Source organism: Myripristis murdjan, chromosome 11 (genome assembly GCF_902150065.1).
Source record: "Myripristis murdjan chromosome 11, fMyrMur1.1, whole genome shotgun sequence".
NCBI lineage: Eukaryota > Metazoa > Chordata > Actinopteri > Holocentriformes > Holocentridae > Myripristis > Myripristis murdjan.
In genome coordinates, this window is record NC_043990.1 from 9,410,431 (window position 1) to 9,432,752 (window position 22,322).

The following is a 22,322-nucleotide window of genomic DNA, read 5'->3' on the forward strand; positions in this document are numbered from 1 at the left end:
AAGCATGAATATACACTACTCACAAAAAGTTAGGGATATTTGGCTTTTGGGTGAAATTTATGGAAAATGTAAAATGTTCACGCTACAGTGATATTATATCATGAAAGTAGGGCATTTAAGTAGAAGCATGCACTGGTGATTTCCTCATCTCAAACAATTTCTTGAAACAAAAGCCAACAACAGTGGTGGATATACCACAACAAAAAATGTCAGTGTCAATAACTTGTCATGTGCCCTTGAGCATCAATTACAGCTTGACAACGACGTCTCATGCTGTTCACAAGTCGACTTATTGTCTGCTGAGGCATGGCATCCCACTCTTCTTGAAGGGCGGCCCTCAGGACATTGAGGTTCTGGGGTACAGAGCTCCGAGCCTCTACACGGCGACTCAGCTGATCCCATAGGTTTTCTATGGGATTCAGGTCTGGAGAAAGTGCAGGCCACTCCATTTGAGGTACCCCAGTCTCCAGCAGCCGTTCCCTAATGATACGACCTCGATGAGCTGGAGCATCAAACACCTGATGTGAATTTTGCCGTTAAACTCCTTGTTAGAGAACAGCAACTTGTGCAAAAAGTACTGAAACACTGAACAGTTGGACATGTGCATTCAAAAGTTTACAGAAGGTTGCATTAAGTTCACCTGTAAAGGTTATAATGCATTTTAGGTTCATCCTGAAATTTCACCCGAAAGCCGAATATCAATAACTTTTTGTGAGTAGTGTATGATGAAGCATGAATATAAATAGATGAAGCATTAACACAATAAAACAATAGTGTAAAAGAGAAAAATACAGCAAAAATAAAACAAACCTGGCGAAAAAGAGAAGGGAAGAAAAGATAAGGAATAAAAATAAATTAAATGGAAAAATAAAAACGCCAGTGTGTGAGAATAAACTCACTTAAAACCTTTGAAAACATCACATACATGCATTTTTTTTTTTGATAGCTTTTCTGTTTTGTGAGGAAGAAACGGTTCACATGCACTGCTCCATTTCTCTCATCAGTACAAAGAATTGATTTTGTTTGTTTGTTTGTTTGTAAATTTGCATTTGTGCATGTGGAATGCGGAATTAAATTAATGAGGAAGATGCATGATCATCTTTGTGACCGTAAACACGGCAACCACACACAGCATCTCTACAGAAAACAGAGAAACGGGAGCAAATGTTGTTAATTCTCACGTTACGAAGATCTTCCCACGGCCCCACGTGTCCCCCACCACGTGAGCGCGTCCCGCCGCGTCATGTTTTGATCCGTGAGCCAATGACGGCGGCGAACGTCATCAAACCTCGACGGAGCGCCAAAAGGAACGGCCAGAGCGTAAAACGAAACAGACCGAGTGGACAGGACCGAAAGGGACGAGCAAATAAAACATTAAAAAAAGAGAGGAAAATGTGCTGAGAAGTGTTTGCCGCTCCTCGCCCCGCGGCGTGATGTTTTTAGCAGCTGGTCGGCTGGTTTGCAGACTTTAAACAACACGGCAGGCCAGTGAAGACACGCCGGCTAGCTGCTGTTAGCGGCGGGCTAGCTCCGTGCTCTCTGTGGATGAGGACAACAACATGGACTGCAGCACAACCAGCGTGCCCTCCAACTTCATACACGACTCATCAGGTGACAGAGCCGGGTTAGGGTCAGGGTTAGGCTGCACACATCTGGAAATAACTCACACTGTGCTGCGAGAGGGACAGCAGGCTAATCACACCCTAAAATAAACCCTGTGTCCATGATGTGTGGTGGATTATTTAATGTGGACTAGTTTAAATAGTCTTCAAACAGAGAGACAGCACTAATGACTGATAGACCCTGTGTTTTAGCCTGCAGGGAGACAGGTGTGATGGTGTGCTGTGGAGGCTTTTTGTTTGTTGTCTAGTTTAGTAAATAAAGCTCAAACTAAACACCTAAAGGTTCATGGAGCGTCGTGCAATGTGGGTAGGTAGGTAGATACTTTATTCATCCCGCAGGAAATTCACATTTTCTTCAGCAGTATCCACAGATTACAGATTAAGTAAATAAAAAAAAAAATAGAAATAAAGAATAAGATCTAAGTATAACAGAATAAGAATAACCTAACAACAGAATAACCTAAGTATAACCCAGTGTGCAAAAAGCAATGTGCAACAAAAAAAAAAACAGAAAAAACCGTGTGCATGGGTGTATAAAATGTGCATAGAGGTAGGTCAATGTGCAAATTTAGAAGAAATATACAGTATACACATGATAAATAGCAGTAAGCAATATAGACACTATGAACAAGGATTATAAAAAGATAGGAATATGAACACTTTCAACAGAAGTATTAACAGTTAAACAGCAGTGGAAAATATCCTAACCTGAAGAACACACGCTCTGACCGAGGTTCAGAGTTAGTGTGAAACCATGAGACCAAGACCGTCGACAGAACCTGACGCCCGGTACTGGGAATTCAGGAACTGTCAGACTTGATCCAGCCTCATGGAATCACCCCTTCCCCTCCAGTCTTTACGTGTTATCTACCAGTATTGCAGTATGTGTATAATGAGTTATTTCCTCCAGGTGGAGTTAAAAATGTGGTGTTTTGTCTCTAAAGTGGCCGAACGGTGAACTCAGCTTCATGTGATGGAGGTAACTATAGTGGTGTTCATGTATGTTGTGTGTGTTGTTTTTCCGGTCTCTCAGGTCAGGACAGCTCCGATGACGATGTGCCGCTCTCCAAGATGCTGAAGAAGCCGCAGAGCGATGATAAACTGTGTGGCGGCACGCGCGGCCCGACCCCCGGCTCCAACAGCACTGCTGGGAAAGACAAGAGTGGTGAGGACAAAAGATGAGGAGAAAAAAAATTTAAATAAATGTGGTTGGATTTCAGTGCAAACCAACGTTGATTTTTGCGTGCGGATGTCCTCTGTTGCAAGGTTTGGACGACAGCTCAGACGACGTGCCGCTGGTGAAGATGAAAACGAAACCGGCGAAGAAAGAAAACAATTCAGGCAGTTCTAATGGTATGAATAACAATACTGTTTCTACTGAATTTTGTAAAACCAGTACACCATGAAAAAGGAAATCTGTGTGGCAGTTTTCATCAGTTAAAGCCAAGCTAAACTGTCAATAAAAGGAACTAAAAATAACTGTAAACTACACTGGCAAAATGTTATATATAATTTCTCTCGGCAGAATATGAATGTATACTATTTTGTGTCTTAGATCCTTCTGGTCGTGACAGCTCTGACAATGATGATGATGATGATGATGATGTGCCTCTGGTGAAATTACTCAAAAAGCCAAAAGATGAGAAGACCGAAAGTCCTGCACTCAGTGCGAAGCCTGCTGTGACAAAAGACGATGGTGGGCATTAAATAATAATAAATAATAATAAAAAACAAACTCCAAAACAAAACAGAGTTAATGATGAAGCACGATATTGTCTGTCTGCTGAAGAATTTACATTTTACTGGGTGATAATATATTTATTTTCGTGACTGATGTGTGTGTAAGCAGCAGGTATGGGTGGAATGGACGCCTGGCTTTTCCATGGATGTGCATGGAATTGAACCTGTGACAGGACGTTCTGGCCTCCCCACTGCCTCATGTTTTCCGTGCTTAACTTTTATGACTGTTTCCTCTCTGTGTTGCAAACGTCAGACGACACACCGGGTGAAGAAACCTTGACGAAGAAGAGGAATGCGTCTCCAGCAAATGAGAGCAAAACTAATAAAACCAGAAAAACGAGCAGCAAAGGCAGCCCCAGGAGTAAAAAGACCGAAGGTGAAACCTCATCGCAGTGCTACCCCGCACCACAGTCAGATGTAAACATGTTGCACATCATTAAAAGCTTCAGATTTGAGTATGCCACAATTTTATTTGTAGCTTTCGCGATTTCCGAGTCTGCCTGGGTGTCATTTTTCCCGGATAATTACAAAGCTGCATGACTAATTCCTGATACTTATCATATTATATCACTGGTAGGTTTACTCTTCATTTAGTATGTGGCTCCAGACTGTGAGTGAGTCTGAATGTCAGCAGATTTACTCCTCAGGTTTGCACGTGAATAATGTGGCTTTTGGTTTTCTATGATCACCTTTATCATTGCATTTGTGTCTGCTGTCGATAGCTTTAACTTTTTTTTTCTGTCATTCAGTAGTTTCCGATTTGGAGAAAGATGACAGCTCTGATGACGAGCCTTTGATAAAAATGGCCTCCAAAGCTGCGAAGAAGGCCGTCTCCCCTCCCACAGGAAGATCTGATGGTACAGACAGGAAAGGTGAGATAAATTCTTCTCTCTAAGTGCTCCATGCCTCGGCAGAAAAACTGTATTTGTGACTCTTTGCCTCCTCTCTTGATCAGTGGATGATGGTGGCAGCTCTGACGATGAGCCTTTGAGCAAACTTGCCAGGAAACTTAAGTCGCAAAAGACAAAGTCGTCTGGAGCGCCGTCCAGAAGAGAAACTCCGGTGAAGAAAAGCAAAAGGAAAGCTGCAAGCAAAAAAGGTAGGTGAGAAATTCTAAATATCTCCATTAATCTTCTGTGTATTAAAATGTTTTCCTCACAGCCCATGTGTCAAAAATGTATTTTCTCTGCAAAATGAACTCTTGTTGTTTGTTCTAGTTCAATATGTAGAGTCCTCCGGTGTGAGCTCGGATGATGAGCCGCTGATAAAAAAGAAGAGGAAGTGGACGAAGGGTCTTTCAGAAGAAACGGCTTCAACAAACAGCAGGACAACAAGACCAAAACCTAAAAACAGATCCCTAAAAGGTAGTGAGCACATGAATACAGCGTTCCATCGAATAACGAGATAATAATGTTATAATTCATGTACTTGTTTTGTAGCCTAAACTTAATTTTAGTTTGGCACGCAGTCACGTCTTGATGTGATTTACTGTCTGTTTTCATTTTTCCGTTTTTTACTTTTTAATGTTTTAATCCATCTCGGCCAGGACTTTCTAGGAAATGAGATTTTGAATCTTTCCTGTTTAAATAAGCACTAGAATGGAATAATTCACGAAATCTAAATTAATTCAGGTATTAACCTTTTGCATGATGGTAGAGCCATCGTCCTCAGATGACAGCTCGGACGATGACGTGCCCTTGGCGAACCTGATCAGCAAGCGAGGTAAACCTGAGAGGAAGAGCTCGGAGAAAACGAAGAAGAAGGCTGTGTCACGAACCAGCAAGGCAAGAAAGAAACGAGGTACTGACACTTTAAGATTTAATGTTATTTTCCTTTTTATACCGTATAAGAAGCATGAATGAAGCATGTATTCCTCTTGCCACCAAAATACTGTTTTAAAAGTCATTTATGGATCACAAGGATGTTTGAGCATGTAACATAATTTGGCAAAAGGTGTGACAGTGATATGTTTAAGACAGTAAAGGAATACTCCAATGTTTTGAGCGAAATACCCCTTTCTCTGACTCATTCAGACTGAGACAAGATGTTCGATACAGTTTTCACCTCCGAACGTCCAGTGGCTCAAATCCACATGATACACTGTGCAAAAAAGACAGGTTCAAAGTTGCTGTAGTGGCAAGTTATTTCACATTGACGGAGCTAGGCTAACGACTCCTATAGACTTTAAGTGTTTATGCTAAGCTAACACAAAACGCTACCCCTAGGAACCAAACCAGTGGACGTACAGAGGTGAAAACGGCATCGAACCTCTATTTTGCCCAAAGTGATGGAGAATTTCGCTGAAAATCTCCCCCACACATTTTTTTGACATTTTTTTGACATTTTGTGACGTTTGTTTGTCAGTGTCGTCTGATGAAAGGAGCTCAGATGACGAACCCCTGATTAATCTCGTGAAGAAGACGCCTACAACCCCTAAGAAGAGGACTACGACTCCCAAGAAGAAGAAGACTCCTGCCTCAACAAGCAGGACGGCAGCTTCTGCTAAAAAACAGCCAAGAAAGACAAAGGCCGCTAAAGGTGACAGACAAAGCACCTCAAATCGAAACGTGTATTTGATCAAAACAAATACTTTCTTACTGTTTCAAAAAATGTTCAAAGTGGGTTTCGGGGACCTCCAGGTGTCCTTGAGGGGCTTCCAGGGGTCCTGATGTTTTTATCTCACTGTTCATACCAGGGTCCCAGTGGAAAATTCACTTCAAAATTGGAATTAAAAGCCAACTTAGAGGTCTTGAACTATTTTTATGCATGCCAGGGTATTTTCAATAAATTTTAGTCACATAATAATGTCCCATGTGGTGTTTTGTGTGGCCAGGGTCCTCGGGTGACAGTTCAGACGACGAGCCCTTAATCAAAGCAGCTAAAATCCCACAAATGGACAAAATCCTGAGAGTGATACTGGAGAGATGCGATGTCGAAGAAACCCAGCGAGCGGGATGCCGAAACAAAACCAGTGCAGGTATGAGACGCGTTTTCGTGTCGTGATAAATGCAGTAATGACATTTCAGCATGAAGGTTCACTCTTGTTGTTCTTTTATTCTCTGAAGATGAAAAACCCGCCGATGAAGCGATGAAGACGGCAGACTCGGAGGTCCCCGACGAATCGCCAGAGGAGTCGATATCGGAAGAGGCGTGAAGTCTTGCATCCTTTTCGTCACCTTTCACTGTCCAGGCTGGGATTTTGTAAATCCACTCCGAGAAAATTTGGCCTTAAGCACTGGAAGATTCTCCAAGTCATGTCCAAAAATCACACTTCCACTTCACTGAAAGTGTTTACGGAGTGTGTTTCTACAGACGTTTTTCATTTTAGGTGTCAGTATTTTTATTATTCTTACTTTGAAGACCAAATTTTGGCAATTTCCTAAAGAGTTGTATGCACACAGTCAGTGATGCAGTTTTATTGTTTTACCATTGTTTGTGTAAGTGGCTTATGTTTTACTCTTTTTTTAAATTATCATTATATTATTGTTTTGCAAAAAAAGTCTAATTTTGTGCACATCTTAAGTTTAGATTTTTTCTTCAATTTGAAGAAAAAACTACGCTCAGCATGCAGGTGTAAAAAGTTGAATTGCTTTTAAATTAAGATGTTAACGTAAGAATTTAGGTTGTGAAATTTATACGTGATAAGTCTCCACTGAAAAGATTCACTGCAGTTTCCTGGCCCGGGACAGACACTCTGAATGCCTTCCTGCTCTGCACACAATTCTGGCCGTCATTCGGCATCCTGGGTATTTTCTAGTAGGATCTTCTTTTTTATCCGACCAAACTTGCATGTGGAATTCATTCATTCACTCATTCATGTATTCATTTTTTTAACCTGCTAAGTGAACAAGATGAGTTGCTTTTCTTAAAGACAGTCAGTGAAAGGGCTGACTGTATAATTTCACACTGTTTGGTCCATGTTATATATGCAGCTTGTGTTGTTATTACAGAGTTCACGCTAATATATGTAAAACCAGACCACCACCACTGCTGCCACGTTCCTGTTTCTACAGCAGACAACTGTTTTCAGAGCTGACGCAGTGATGCTGGATGTTATCTCTCATCACAAAGTTTCCTGGCTACAGCGGAAAATAAAACAAAAAAGTCATGAAAAACACAAAGCCTCTCACTTTCTGTCATTAGAGTCTAGTTAAAGGCCTAATTAGCACGTCATAATGAAATGAGATCGTTTAATGCTTTAAATCCAGCAGGTGCTGCCCGCCGCCCTGGCTCACGTCTCACCTCCTGGTGTCAGACACTTTTATTGGTCTTTATCCTCTTTATCACTGCTTTACCTGCAAACTGACTTTGTCCTACCCATATTATCCCTAAATCTATTTTAAACGTGTGTATGAACATGCACAGAACCTCACACACACCAACAAGCTGATGAAATGCATCTCCTTATGGCCTACTGATGCTGCTGTTGCTGTTTGGACTGCCATTTCTACAAGTAATAACAAGATTTTTCTGGATAATTTATCATCACATGCTGCTTGCCTTAGTTGTCTTGGATGATACTTATATAATTATTATAATTTCAAAAAACTTCCAAACATAACCACACCTATAGCAGTGTGAGAACCACTGATCAGTGTGACATTTGGGAGGAAAAAAAAACATGAATCCCACAAGAACTTTAATGTATGAGGGGAGATTTTTTTTTTAGTTGAAGAGCTATTTATTATTGGGTTCTTATAATAATTTTCTGGAGGTTTGAAATCCTGGGGTCAGATTGGCCCCCGACTTGTAAAAAAAGCTGGCAAATTTGAAGGTAACAGGAGTATCTAAATTAATTTAAAAAGCATTATCATCTTTGGGTAAATTACTAGAGATGCATAATCATCTTTGGGTAAATTAATAATAATAATAAAAAAAAGCATCATCTTTGGGTAAATTGTTAGAGATGCATAATCATCTTTGGGTAAATTAAAAAAAATGCATTATCATCTTTGAATAAATTATTAGAGATGCATTATTATCTTTGGGTAAACTAATAAAAAAATGCATCATTGGGTAAATTATTAGAGATGCATCATCATCTTTGGGTAAATTAATAAAAAAAAAAAACTGGGTAAATTAATTTTAAAAAAGCATTATGTTTGGGTAAATTAATAAAAAAAAAAATGCATCATCATCTTTGGGTAAATTATCAGACATGCATAATCATCTTTGGGTAAATTAATAAAAAATGCATCATCATCTTTGGGTATATTAATAAAAATAACCTATCTTTGGGTAAATTAATTTTTAAAAAGCATTATCATGTTTGGGTAAATTAATAAAAAAAAAAAGCATTATCATGGGATAAATTATTAGAGATGCATAATCATCTCTGGGTAAATACATAAAAAATGCATGATCATCTTTAAATAAATTATTAGAGATGCATAATCATCTCTGGGTAGATACATAAAAAAATGCATCATCATCTTTGGGTAAATTATTAGAAATGCATTGTTATCTTTGGGTAAATGAATAAAAAAATGCATCATCATCTTTGGGTAAATGATTAGAGATGCATCATCATCTTTGGGTAAATTATTAGAGATGCATTATTATCTTTGGGTAAATGAATAAAAAAAATGCATCATTATCTTTGGGTAAATTATTAGAGACGCATTATTATCTTTGGGTAAATGAATAAAAAAAATGCATCATCATCTTTGGGTAAATTATTAGAGATGCATTATTATCTTTGGGTAAATTCATAAAACATGCATCGTCATCTTTGGGTAAATAATAAAACATGATGTTTCGATCGCAGCATCCGGCTGCAGGGTCACCACTGTGTTTTCATTTTGGATTTCTTCTTCGCTGCTTTTTTTTTTTTTTGGTCGCCATCGCCACTTCCGCCTTGCCCCGGTCTGACGGTCTCGGCCCAGCGGTGTCGTCGTCTCCGGTCCTCCGGCACAGCAGAGCCAAACACAGGCACGGAGCACCTTTAAAACTGCAGCTAAACGACGAAGTTGGGGCTTTAAATCACTAAACCGAGTGGTGTTTGGCTCCGGCTTGACTTGTCTGACTTTGCTCTCTCTCTCTCTCTCTCCCTCTCTCTCTCTCTCTCTCTCTGTGTGTGTGTGTGTGTGCGTGTGTGGGACTTCCCATCACACCGAGGCTCCCGCTTCAAGGCACTCAGGCTTAGCAAACTCACAGCTAGCATGCTGTTGAATAATCAAACGAGGCGACTCCTTTCGGTTTAATCTTTCCCGTCATGACCGAGTTAAGATGCCGGATATCAGCGACTGTGGAGGCCGAGACAGCCGAGCGGCTCCGGGGTGAACCTGACTCTCACACGGCACGTAAGTCTGGCTAGCAGCTAACTAACAGGGGGGTCTGGTTAAAACAGCCCATTGAACCCAGTGACACCAGTGCAGCTCCGCATGTGTGTCTGATTTGTTCTGTTTTTGGCCGATTGGAGCAGCTGGGGGTGAGGGTCCAGAGGGGGAGCACACAGAGGACGAGGGGAGTGCTGCTCCTGATGGGACGGAGGGCAAGGAGCTCCAAGATGAGGATGGAGTGAAGGAGCAGGAAGCCCAGGAGAAGGAGGAGGAAGCAGAGGGAGTGGACAGCCACGAGTCGCCTGTCAAAACACCCAGGGGCATCTCTAATTGTAAGTGAGGCCTGGGATGATTCATTTATCTCCTGATGCTATCACTGTACTTGATGTGTATTGCAATTTGATATTGATTCATTGTGTTTTTGATTTTTGACTTATCCCCTAGTTTGTGGATGTAAAGGTTCATGAGCAGGGTATCCGCGGGGTCTTGAAAAGTATTAAAAGGTGATAAATCAATTTTGGGAAAATTAAGATCTTGAAAAAGTCTTATCACGACTTTTTCTTACTGTTTCAAAAAACGGTTTTCCAATGCGGTGGTGTTCAAAGTGGGTTTCGGGGACCTCCAGGTGTCCTTGAGGGGCTTCCAGGGGTCCTGATGTTTTTAGCTCACTGTTTTTAATCAAATAGTAAATGTTAAAGTGTGACATCTAGACACTTAATACAAACCAAAATATCTTTTCATACCAGGGTCCCAGTGGAAAAATCACTTCAAAATTGGAATTAAAAGCCAACTTACGGGTCCTGAACTATTTTTATGCATGCCAGGGTATTTTTTTTATAAAGTCGTAAATTTTGAAAGTGTTTTTTCTGAATTAGCTGTCCAAGAGTTTCAGTCCCAAAAACATCGTAAACGTGTGTGAATTTATTCATTTTTATTAAAAAAAAAACAAAGATGAACAGGTACATAAAAAACTAGGCTATTGTGGGTGCGTTTGTAAGTTGTCTCTGAGAGCGCCAGAGCGAGCGGCCGGGTGGAAATTCAGAAGCACAAAGTACACTATCATAGTATCATAGTGTATCATAGTGGTCTATAGTCTATAGTCTGGTGAGGTATTAAAAAAATATTGAGAAGGTCTTGAAAAAGTCTTAAAAAGGTATTAAAATTAACTTCAAGATTCCTGCATATACCCTGATGAGGCTGTGATTGTCCTAGAGGTCACAACGGGGCATTTTATATGTCATGTTTCAAATGTGGCCGATTCAAAGCCGATCGATGCAACGCCGAGACTGTTTAGGCCCCAGTCTACACAAACACACCGTTTTACAACAGACCAAAAAAAGAACAGAGTGGACTGCAAGGTTTGTGGCCCAAACTGCATGGGATCAGCGTAAGGTGGGCATGTCTGCAAAGAGGAGAGCCGTGGCTGCCCAGAGAGCCCATTTTCATTCACAGATCCGCAGGTCACAGGTCAAGGGACCCTGCTGGAAACAGCTACACCAGGTTTTCCCTTCACCAAAATGTAGCCGAACGTTGGAGCGATATTTATTCCACCTTGCTGACAACCCAGTGTGACATGCATGGTACCAATGAGTTGTTTCATATGATACCCCCCCCAAAAAAAGTAAAAAAGAATTGCGATACATTTTTTCCAACCTCGAGTATTAGGGCATTTTTTATTATTCCTCTAATAACTGTCCAAACAGGCAAGCAAACAGCTCTTATAGTTAGAGTCGTGGTTTGTAGAAGTGTAAAGTGGATTTTGACAGATCCGTTAACCGTTGTCTCCCCTCCCCTCCCCTCAGCGGTTTTCCTCCAGCGTTTGGTGAAGCTGTTCTTCGGGTGCCTGGCAGCGGTCGCGTGTGGCATGCTTTATGCAATCTACCTTTCCACCTACCACGACAGGAAGTTCTGGTTTTCGAGTAGACAGGTGGGTCGCTAGTTCGCCTTCGTCTGGCCTAAATCTCTCGCGTAGATCAACTCGGTGGATCATTGCTAGTGTTCATTGTGTTTATGTGTTGTGTTTTAGGAGCTGGAGCGTGAAATCACCTTCCAGGGAGGCAGTGGGCTCTATTATTACTACTATAAGCGCATGCTGACGGCACCATCTTTCGAAAGAGGTGAATTCATTTTTCTTGCATCTTGTGAAAACGGAATAGCTCGCTTATTGCATTTTGAAATTTAGTACATTGAATGCCATTCCCTCTTCTTTTCTAACCATCTCCAGTACCACTTTACAGTAAGACCGCCCTTATAAAGGGTTTATAATTAGCATATTATGTAGGTTTATAAATCATTAACAAACAAATTATAACACAGTTTTCATACATCAGTGCAGGGTCACTATTTGGCGAGATCAAGTTCCTGCTGCACTGCATCTGTTCTGTTAAATCTCAGATCAGTCATCAGTCAGCCGTCCTTGGATCCTTGAAAACAGTTTTATAACTTGTTTATTAATGATTTATAAACCTAATTAATAACTTAATTATGAACCCTTCATAAAGGTGGTCTTACTGTGAAGTGGTCGCCTGTCTCTGTTCTTACGTCTGTCTATTTTATGTTTCCCAGGGTTTTATGAGCTGACAATAGATAACCGGACTGTTTCGGGTCAGACCATCAACGCAGTGGAGCGTCTGTCTCTGTATCCGGAGCTCATCACCAGCTTCATTTACAGAGTCACAGGAAGTCAGGTCAGTCCAGCACCGTGCAGGGGGCTCGGTGTATGCTGAACAAGCAGGAATATTATCTTCTGTTTGACAAAGGCTAAAATTCTTCTCGCAGGTTTAACCCCTGTCAGGAAAACGATTGATTTACTGTCCTGTCCTGTATTGATGAAGTTGTCAGTAGCACACGTGCATTGAGCCAGAGCTTCCAGCATTGTGTTGTGGAAGGCCTTGATTGACGAGCTGTAGGAGATGTTTTCTATCAAATCTGTCTGGGCTCACTCTTACCGTCTGTTTTGAATTTTAGGACCTTATGTGTTTTTTTCCCCCTTCTTTTTGGAACTGTAGTCATTTAGTCTTTGTGTTTGCATTTGTTTTTGATTTTGTTGGTATGGGCCTTGGGGAATTTTGTTTTGTAGTTTGTGTTTTGTGTGTGAAAAGCTAAAAAAAAAAATGAAAGTACTTTGCTTTCTTATATATTAACAGGACATTATGCATGCCATATATGTGCTAATAGTTAATGCTGATGGTAAACTAATGTGTACTATACACTGGAAATATGCTGTAATAAAGCACCACCATGCCCTGTGCAAAGTAAATAACCACTGCACACAGATGGGAGCTCTACTACCAGACTTCTTGACGCAGCTGTAAGCTTAGTCTTTGGTAATATATTTGTAAGAAGACAGTTATTTGATTAAAAAATGGAGGCCGTGTGGCTGTGTGTTTAAAACTGTTTCTGTCTCTGTGCCTTCAGGACTTGATGGAGCCGATATATTTCTACATCGGGGCCGTGTTTGGCCTCCAGGCAGTCTACGTCACGGCCCTTTTCGTGTCCAGCTGGGTGATGAGTGGCACCTGGGTGGCTGGCATGCTGGCTGTGGCCTGGTATGTTATCAATAGGTGAGTCTAATCCTGTCATCCTGTTTTTCATATTACCAGTCAGGCCGTGTTTTGTGTGTTATCGTATTTTTGATTAGTTTCAGGTGGAAGCTCAGCAGGATGAGGCACATACCATGAGCTGTGACATTATTGTTTCCAGCCTTGCTTATGAACTTTGTCATGTGTCGTTCCACACTCAGTTGTTTTTATCTCTGTCACTATACCCTCTAATGCCGCAGAAATGTCTTAAAGTGGCTTTTAAAAGAAACAAGATTTAATCTCTAGTTTGAAAAAAGAAAAATCTGAATATCACACAAGGGCTAAGCATAGAAATACCTCCCATTTCTTAAGGTCACATATTTTATTTCTGTTCTTCTCCTGTGTTTTTTTAAAGGGACTTTTCCAAATGATCATTTCTCATTTCTCTCCCCAGACCAGATACAACCAAAGTGGAACATGCCATTCCTCTACGGGACAACTGGGCTCTGCCTTACTTCTCCTGTCAAGTGGCAGCTTTGACTGGATTCCTGAGTAACAAAATCAACTCTGCTACTGAGGTTTGGGTCATGTGTTTCATTAAAGTGAAGTAGTTTCTCAATAGATGACACAGATCAGAGGATAACATTAACACAGTGTTACAAGCAATACACAGCTGCTATTTTGATCATTGCAAGCAATTCATTGTTACTGAAATAGAAACCTTTTTTTCACATCCGCTTTTTAACAACTTGTTCTTGTGTATCCATTTTATTTTTTTTTGCTTTTCATGTGTTTAGTGTTTGGTAGAGGTTTACTCTGTGTTCATGAGAAGTGCAAAGCAGGAAGTTTCTGACTTGGAACTTCCTCCTTCCCACTGTTCAAACGGTTGAGGTCAGAATGAAATAGATAGTTTCCCTGCAAGAGTCGCTGCAAATACTTGCATAACATCACAAGGTTAGGCTACGTGAAATGGAAACATGATGTGGAGTACACTGATTTGCTGTTCGGTTTTACCATTAGCCTATAGAGCACATGAACCTTCAAAGTGTCAGTGCCTGCAGTATTTTCTTTAATGCATGTCTATACAAACAAGGACTAGAAAATCCAAGTAAATAGTTTCAATTTGTTGTTCTTTACTTCACTATAATTGTAGTTTAACAGTCTGCAGAACCACATCTTAGATAAACCAAGAGCCTTGATAAAGCCCAGAGTTTCTTAAAGTTTGAGGGCCACTCATGGATTTTTTTGTACTTGGGAATCAGAGAGTTCCCATTTCCCTCTTCTCATGACCACGGGCCCTTTAACTCATTTTCACACCGGGCGGAAAGTTGGAAATTACGTCCAGTGTTACTGTCACATAATGGTAAATTAACCAAAGAGCTTTATTTCCCAGTCTGTGAATCCACTCCTTTATCATTTTTCTTTGTATGCCTCTGCATCTTTTCTTTATATCGTTTCTTTATAATAAAATTATTTCATTATGAAAGCATCAGTTGTTTGAACGTTCAGAGGAAACCCTGCATTTCCATACACTGATATGTTGTTTTTCTCTCCAGATGTTCTGCTATCTCACCATGAGTGCCACCACCTTCACCTTCCTCCTGGTTTGGGAGCACAGCCACTACGTGCTCTTTATCCAGGGCCTGTGTCTTTTCCTGCTCGACTCTTTCGACCTGGTGCCGTCCCGCAAGGTAACCCGCCCCCGCAGTGTGTGTGTTCGTGGTAAAGGCCCAATGTGGGATTGGAGTTTTGTTCCTCCCATTGAGGCACAGAGTGATGTGTTTTATAGCTCTTACACCATGTTACACCTTCTACACCATCATGGGGTTTCAATCATAAACACACCTTCAGACACACAGGAGGAAGGCAGTAAGTGAAGTGAGCTGATTTTGCATTTGGTTGCAATGAAAATCTGCACACTCTGAAGCCTCAGTGGTATCTCTTCACGCTCAAATCTGTTTGTTGTGTGAGTTTTTCATTCAGTTGACTGGTGAAATATGAGTTTTGTACGATGTTTGAGGGAGTAAAAAGTATCTGTAAGTAAATGAGTGATGCAGTGCTGATGTGTACAGACATTTCCAACAGTTCATTATTATTTAACAGTTCAAAAACAAGGATGTGAATATTAATAACATTTAGATAGTAAAAAAAAATAATGATTGTATTTTAGCCTGTCACACCCGAAGCCACTGGGCAATTAAAAAAAATGTGATTTTTTTTTATTGGTCGGTGGTGCAGTTGTAGTGTGTCGGTGGGATTTTAATTAACTGTATCAAGGACATTTCCAACAGTATCTTGAAACTTCAAATGCCTTGTTGTGCATGGGATTATCATTATGGAAACCTTGTCTTTCCTTTTCTCTCTCTCTCTCTCTCTCTCTCTCTCTCTGTGTGTGGATGCACAGATGGCTGACATTCACAAGGTGTACCTCAGCTCCTTGTTCCTGGCCTACCTGTTCCAGTTTCAGAACCCGGCGCTGCTCAGCTCCCCTCTGCTCAGCCTCTTGATAAGCTCAGTGCTCGCGAGGTACTTCCAGGTAGAGTTAGCTTCTCCCTCACGTCCAAAGCAGCTGAGATAAATTACATTTGCATTTATCATTAGTATTTGTTTTAACCTACATGAAATACCAGATGGGCAAGGTTTATTACACCAGGACTGTTTGTATAGTTTCTGGAAATTGACTTTTATACATTCCTGACTCAAACAAACAGACAAAAAGCAACTCAATATGCCATAAAGACCAAGGCAACCCCTCTGTGAATGAAAATACATTAAATAGAGTGGTGTCATTTGATAAAACATCATAAAACGAGTCTCAACACATGGCTACCCTGATGAAGCGACCGGTCTTTAATCTGTGACGTCCTTTAACGCCTTGAAACCCCGAAATAATTAATAAATTTTTTGGATTAACTTTATTTTGGCCTACCCAAATGAAAATGTGTATTACCGAAGAACTTAAGGACTCTTTTGAATGGCAACATCCTCTAGCTTCTGAAAATACTCTACATTTTATACAGAGCTAAAACACAACCTGAACTACATCAACCCAAACATGTAGGAAAGTTGTTGTTGTTTTTTCTTTTTTGGTTCTTGTCTTCATTAAGTTATATTAAGTGATGAACTACAAAAATCACCATGTACCTTTTACATAATATTAACTACATCTGTGTAAAATGTCAGACCTCTGGTCCAAACGTTATGGGAGCTAGTGAGTGTTTAGTTTGTGGTGACACTGGTGCACCATAGATGTGGTAGATTTTAACAGGTTAAACTCTAATTAGCCATTAGGCGGTAGGTCGGTGATATGGTTGTTAGAGGTGCAAATGCAGAGTAACATCATCTGTTTTTTTTTCTGTATTTCCATTCCAGCAAAACATGAAGATGGGTCCCCTAGTGGCCAGACTAATGAAGCTCTTCCTACATTTTTATCTCGTCTTCACCACAGGGATCACCTTCAGCTATTTGGTCAAGGTAAAAATGTCTTTATAAATAAATTTTTAGGTGATGTTACTTTTGTTTAATAGTAGTGTTGAGTAACATTTGTAGGGAAAAGAAGTCATATTCCAGACATTCCTGTTGAGGAGAAAGCAGACTCTCAAGGCTGCTGTTAATAAGTAATGTTCCCTTTTACAGAAACTTATACCTGTAAGTGAGAGTGACTTCATATTGAAGTTCTTTGAAGTGAAGTTTGGGCTCAACACAACAACGTGAGTTACAGAAATGACATTTGGCTTTATAACTGAAACCTTCATGTGTTTCTTACTTGTGTAAACAAGATGCAGAAATTTTGTTTTTAGGGTCATTGTGGCATTTTGTTGCAACGTCTGTGGCTTTAAACAGTAGCCATATTAACCCTATTTGACTGCTATATTTTCTGTGTAAATGTCTTATAAGATATCAACATTTTGTTTTCCTCTATATCAGGGACTTTGTCACCAACTTCCTCCTGTGCCAAGAGAGTTTCCAGACTCCGGTCCAGGACTTTTTCCTGCGACTGACCCAGGCCTCGGTGCTTCCCTTCTACTTCCTGGTTCTCTTTGTCTGCCTGCTGTCCACTTTGCAGACCATCTACAGAAGACTCAGGTTAGCAGCCAGAGTGAACACACATCACTGTGCTTCTGCTCATGGGTGCACTGAAGATTTTCAAAGATAATCACCAACTAAATAATCTGACAGTTGTTGGAGGGTTTGTTTATCAGATCAACTGATTTGCGGTGCTTCTTTGATGCTGTGGTGAAACAAAATGTGTGACCCTTTGGCTTTTGGCTGAAAATGTGAATATGTTTTCACTTTTTACAGCGGTGAGCCAATGAAAACCAACCTCAGGCTTGAAGATGGACGAATAGGAGAGCAGCCTGAGGTCATCTATCATGTTTTCCACACACTGCTGTTTGGAGGCCTGGCCATGGTTTTTGAGGGGTGGGTAACACACACCATAATGTCTCATTAAAGGAATACACAGTGTTTTTAGCAAGAACACTTATCAATCATTGAGAAGACTGATATGATACATGATACCACCTGAACTTGTCTTAACACACAGACTAATTCTCTACTTTTGATACTGTAAGGAGCCTAAGACTAAGTTATAGTTACATTTAATTTACCATTTACTAAAACATTTTCAAGAGGAATTTGACTGTAACCATCAACATAAAGTGATTTAATTGATTGATTGTAAAGAGACCTGGCTTGTGTAAAAGCAAACTTAACTGTGACGTTTTTGTTTTTCACTTCTGTAGAACTTGTATTTTTGAAACAGAAATCATGTTAAATAGTTTTGATTGACTTGGACACTGATAATGTTGTTTTCTCTTGCAGGATGAAGTACTTGTGGACTCCGTACGTTTGCATGTTCACAGCGTTTGGTGTGTGTTCTCCTGACCTGTGGATGACTGTGTTCAGGTGGCTGAAGCTCAAGTCCATCCACCCTGTAGTGCTGGTGAGCAGCCTCTCATGCTCTCCTCTATCCAAACATGCATGGACTTATTTTATAAGGCTGTAAGGAGAGTAACATTATGTAAAGTTAATACTTACTTTTATAAATGTTGAGCTATCCATATTGTCTGTCATTGTGAGTTGTTTATTTGTCGCTGGACAGGCTTTGATTTTGAGCACGGCGGTTCCCACCATCATCGGTTTCAGTTTGTGGAGGGAGGTGAGATTTCCAGCTCTTATCTTTTGAAATACCGAGACTTTTAAAATCTCGTCGCCGATCTCACACGACCTCCTCTGTTGGCAGTACTTCCCTCGTGTGTTAGCGGAGTTGTCTGAGCTGCAGGAGTTTTATGACCCAGATACAGTCGAGCTGATGAGCTGGATCAAGTGAGTCGTTAAATTCTCGTGTTTATCAGGTGTTATTTAAACGGCACGTTTTTCTAAATATTGCACATTTCTCTCTTTATTTTGTAAAACTGAGCACCTTGTATTTTCTTGCATGGATGGTGTATTTTTAAAGTCAAAGTGATCATTTGATTCTTCACTGTGTTGTGATTTTTAGTTTGTGTCCTTAGTGTTACCTGTTTTGTTTCGTCTCCTCCCTGTTCTGCTCAGGACGCAGGCTCCCATGGCGGCCGTGTTTGCCGGCAGCCCTCAGCTGCTCGGGACGGTGAAGCTGTGCTCCGGCTGGGCTGTGACCAGCTTACCGCTTTACTCAGACATCAACCTGCTGAGGAGGAGTGAGGACGTGAGTACCCGACACTGCTGAGAGTAACACATCCACCGCTTGGAGGAGAAAAAACAACACCTAATCTTACAAAATGATTGGTGCCTGATTGACGATGCAGTCCAAATGCAGTTTATTCCACAAAATAAAAACAAGATACAGTCATATTAGAGCAGATACCATAATGTCCCAGATAAAACTGATATTGTTTAACAGATTCCTCTGTATTCTAGCGGTCAAACAATGGTTAACTTTTTCCTTTTGTTTTCAGAACGGATATAAATACATATATAACAACATGTCTTGAAGGGCAGATTAATTCATGTCAGTGTCACAAGTTTTTAAATAATGAGAAATTGGGTAATCTGCCTTGGTAATCTGGATTTTTTTTTCACCACTGATGAGTTGATGAGCTCTAAGCAAACAAAACTTTTTCACATCACAAGAAAAAAATGAAGTAAAAGATTCAAATAATAGAGATGGCTGTGTTGATGAACGGTTTTGAACCTGGATGATTTTCTTTTCTGATTTCTGATTAGCATCTTCAACTTTTTATTTTTCCTATTAATTATTAATTAATCGATTATTGTTATGAATTTATTTCTTTACCTGCAAACAGGTGTGAAGTAAGGTTTTTTATTTTTTTATTTTAAATCCTCTGGTTGAAAATAAAAAGCAAAAAAAAAAAAAAAAAAAATCTTTAATATCTTTGTATGTTTTATCTCGCCCCCCCCCAAAACAGACCTACCAGGTTTATGCGATGAGATCTGCGGAGGATGTCTACAAAATCCTGACGTCTCACAAAACAAACTATGTGATCATTGAAGAGTCCATTTGTAACGAGCTCAGCCACAATAAAGGCTGCAGGATCAAAGACCTGCTGGACATCTCAAACGGACATGTGAGTGCAGACGCCCATTGAATCAAAGCACCGCTGATTTAAAAAGAAAAAAAAAGGAATTATCAAAAAGTGAATTTTCACGTTTGTGTTCTCTCCCTGGTCCCGTTCAGGTCGTGTACGACAGAGGAGAGATCTACTCCTTCTCCAAGCACGGACGATTCTGCCAGGAGATCAAGATGAACTACTCGCCGTACACCAACTACTTCACCAGAGTGTTCTGGAACCGCTCGTATCACGTCTACAAAGTGAACTCGGTCATCTCCTTCCAGTACTGACGGCCGCCTGCGCCTCCCCTCCCGTCTCACTCCCTGTTCACGGTGTCCCACAATGCAATGCAGTATCTTTTGTGCTCACAGGGTTTGGATGAGCACGGTTTGGTCTCTCGCCTTACACATTTGGGTTTGAAGCACATCACGTAAGTCGCTGTGGTTTCAAACCCGTCCTGGCTGAAGACCGCTGCAGGACGAGCAGCACAGCAGGGTGTGAATTTAACACCAGCCCACACCTGACTCGCCCTGGTGAATTGTGACTGTGTAGCGAGTCCGATCTGCCAGCCGCTAAGCAGTGAATCAGCCGTCGCCGAGAGGTCTCATTCTCATGTGAAATCGTATTTTGCTGCTCACAAAGTGAAAGTGTCAGGGGAAATGTTAGTCCTCCGTTCCCAGTGGCTGGTAGATGAATGAGTGAGCAGACAGAGACCAGAGAGCACATCGTATTCAGCTTCAAGTTATTGCATTAGACATTGTTCTCAGTGTGTAGATGGTATAGGCCCTTTTTAAGTTGAAACACGCCACGTCGATCACTGTACTGTATTACTTTTCTGGATCATGCATTAAGTGAAAGGAGATGTGGATGTGAAATCTGTGTTCCACTCTCAGCTCTGTTTTTATGTTTCTGTTCTCACAAAAAAGAAATACTCATGCAGTGCATGTGTATGTGCTGTTTTTTTTTTTTTATTTTTTTTTTATTAAGGTTGCTGCTTTTTCTGGCTTTACTTCTGGTAGTGAGGTGTCCCCGTGTATGCTGCCTGACGTGTGATGTGTTGTGCAAAAGGGAAACAGGCCAACCAGGATGAGCCGGGCTCACCTGTTGGAGAGGACCGCCACTAAAGTTAAGGATTCACGTATCGTTCCCATGGTGCAGCTTAGTCCAATCCAGTTTTTTCAAAGCTCAACCCAAAAGCCGCAAAGTCACAAGACAGAATCACGACTCAAACTTGGGATATTATGAGATATAAAGTGTAAAACTGCTTCAGATGCCATGAATGGAAGACGATTTTTGGACTCTCAGATTGTGCAGTCACTTTTTTAACACCCAACTAACTTCGTTTTTAACTCCTGTTGGCTGTGAAATGCACCGTTATTCCCACATCATTCTTCTCCCTGTAGATATCTCAGAGCTCTAGATATTTCTCATAGTGACGTTTCAGATTTGAGTAATAATTCCCAGGCCTCTTGCCGTGGGAAAGTGTTTTCCTAAACCATCAGCGGACTTTGCCTGGCAGCAGGAAAAACATCTGAACTCTTAAACTGGGTGGCGTCCCTCTTTCAGCCTTACAGGGTAGTGAAGGCTGGTTCTGAAGCTACTCGTTTTTTGTTGCTTTGTCCTCCAAATCCTCCTCATCTTGATGCCTTATAGTGAGAAGTGGTGGATGGGAGGTTTCTGACCTAAAGGACAGTTTTGACTCGGTCCATCTTCTTAATTATCCCTTTAGCTCAGAGGTCAGATGCTGCCCACGCCCATCCCGTTCTGAACTCACTGTTACTGTCAGTTTTCCTACCTGAAATATTCGTTCCGTTCTGCAAACGTAACGCCGTATTTCTCCTCAATGTTAACCTTTTTTTTTTTTTTTTTTGGTCTTACACTGGTGCTAGCATGCCAGTCTAACCAACTGTCGCTCTGCAAACGGCCATGCTATGATAATTAGGTTTTATTGAATTACTGATGCAAATGAATTGTATAAGTTGATAAATACATAAATGAACTCCATAATGTGTCGCCCCTTTTTTTCCCCTCATGCATTTATTTTTTGCTCTCTTTGCAAAGCTGCTTTAAGTGCTGATCGCTGAGTTTGAGACTCCTTTCACCTATGGATTGGTTGTTAAAGTGGTAAAAATTATTGTATGTATTGATCCCCAGTCATCTGATCATCACTGATTAGTTTGACATTGAAGGATAAAGGACAAAACAGACGTGCAGGTAAATCTACATCTTGATTATTCCTGAAATCTCTAAATATTAATGCAAAAAAGACAGTGGTCAATGCACTCGTGGTAAAAACATAAAAAAGAGCCTTTATTAGTATGGCCAGTGCATGGCAAAGATCAAAATTGATCACCCCCACACCAAAGAGACAGACGCCTTCCCTAAATTATTAATTTTCCATTTGGAAAGCCTGCACACTGTTCATTGCCCCTCCACTTGACTAAGGCTTAACCTTTTATTTATTAAAAGTTTATAGGTCCTTCCATGTACTTTTAAATACTCAGCCACTCCTCATGTTACATTTACATTTAAGACATTCTCAATCATTACAGGGTGCATTATAATATATCTGTGAAGTGTTTATGACCACCATACATTGTATTA

General features: G+C 40.6%; 2 protein-coding genes across 3 annotated transcripts; both read left to right on the top strand.

Moving 5' to 3' along the window:
- The first annotated feature begins 1,280 nt into the window (after positions 1 to 1,280).
- Positions 1,281 to 7,477, top strand: LOC115368355 (nucleolar protein dao-5-like). 2 transcript variants are annotated; one of them, XM_030064424.1, is made up of 12 exons: positions 1,281 to 1,611; positions 2,656 to 2,787; positions 2,889 to 2,975; positions 3,178 to 3,318; positions 3,616 to 3,738; positions 4,115 to 4,234; positions 4,318 to 4,461; positions 4,580 to 4,726; positions 5,019 to 5,162; positions 5,727 to 5,900; positions 6,196 to 6,339; positions 6,428 to 7,477. In XM_030064424.1, the coding sequence occupies exons 1-12, from the start codon at positions 1,560 to 1,562 to the stop codon at positions 6,514 to 6,516; spliced, it is 1,497 nt and encodes a 498-aa protein (XP_029920284.1). In that variant the 5' UTR covers positions 1,281 to 1,559; the 3' UTR covers positions 6,517 to 7,477. The 2 variants fall into 2 exon arrangements, with proteins under 2 accessions (XP_029920284.1, XP_029920283.1); XM_030064423.1 differs by having other exon boundaries at positions 1,282 to 1,611; positions 4,112 to 4,234.
- Positions 7,478 to 9,232: 1,755 nt separating this feature from the next.
- Positions 9,233 to 21,725, top strand: LOC115368187 (probable C-mannosyltransferase DPY19L4). Its single transcript, XM_030064205.1, has 19 exons — positions 9,233 to 9,664; positions 9,787 to 9,981; positions 11,446 to 11,570; positions 11,670 to 11,760; positions 12,209 to 12,330; positions 13,061 to 13,206; positions 13,619 to 13,742; positions 14,721 to 14,855; positions 15,569 to 15,700; positions 16,537 to 16,638; positions 16,801 to 16,874; positions 17,092 to 17,250; positions 17,467 to 17,586; positions 17,989 to 18,109; positions 18,269 to 18,325; positions 18,410 to 18,492; positions 18,721 to 18,853; positions 19,575 to 19,733; positions 19,844 to 21,725. Exons 1-19 carry the CDS (start codon positions 9,577 to 9,579, stop codon positions 20,006 to 20,008), a joined length of 2,331 nt encoding a protein of 776 aa, XP_029920065.1. The 5' UTR covers positions 9,233 to 9,576; the 3' UTR covers positions 20,009 to 21,725.
- Positions 21,726 to 22,322: the final 597 nt, after the last annotated feature.

Coding starts and splice junctions, on each gene's coding strand:
- LOC115368187 (XM_030064205.1), top strand. CDS start 9,577: ATGACCGAGTTAAGATGCCGGATATCAGCGACTGTGGAGGCCGAGACA. Junction 11,761..12,208: donor GGCACCATCTTTCGAAAGAG/GTGAATTCATTT, acceptor TATGTTTCCCAG/GGTTTTATGAGCTGACAATA. Junction 18,326..18,409: donor GTTTCAGTTTGTGGAGGGAG/GTGAGATTTCCA, acceptor CTCTGTTGGCAG/TACTTCCCTCGTGTGTTAGC.
- LOC115368355 (XM_030064423.1), top strand. CDS start 1,560: ATGGACTGCAGCACAACCAGCGTGCCCTCCAACTTCATACACGACTCA. Junction 2,788..2,888: donor TGCTGGGAAAGACAAGAGTG/GTGAGGACAAAA, acceptor CTCTGTTGCAAG/GTTTGGACGACAGCTCAGAC. Junction 4,462..4,579: donor GAAAGCTGCAAGCAAAAAAG/GTAGGTGAGAAA, acceptor TGTTTGTTCTAG/TTCAATATGTAGAGTCCTCC.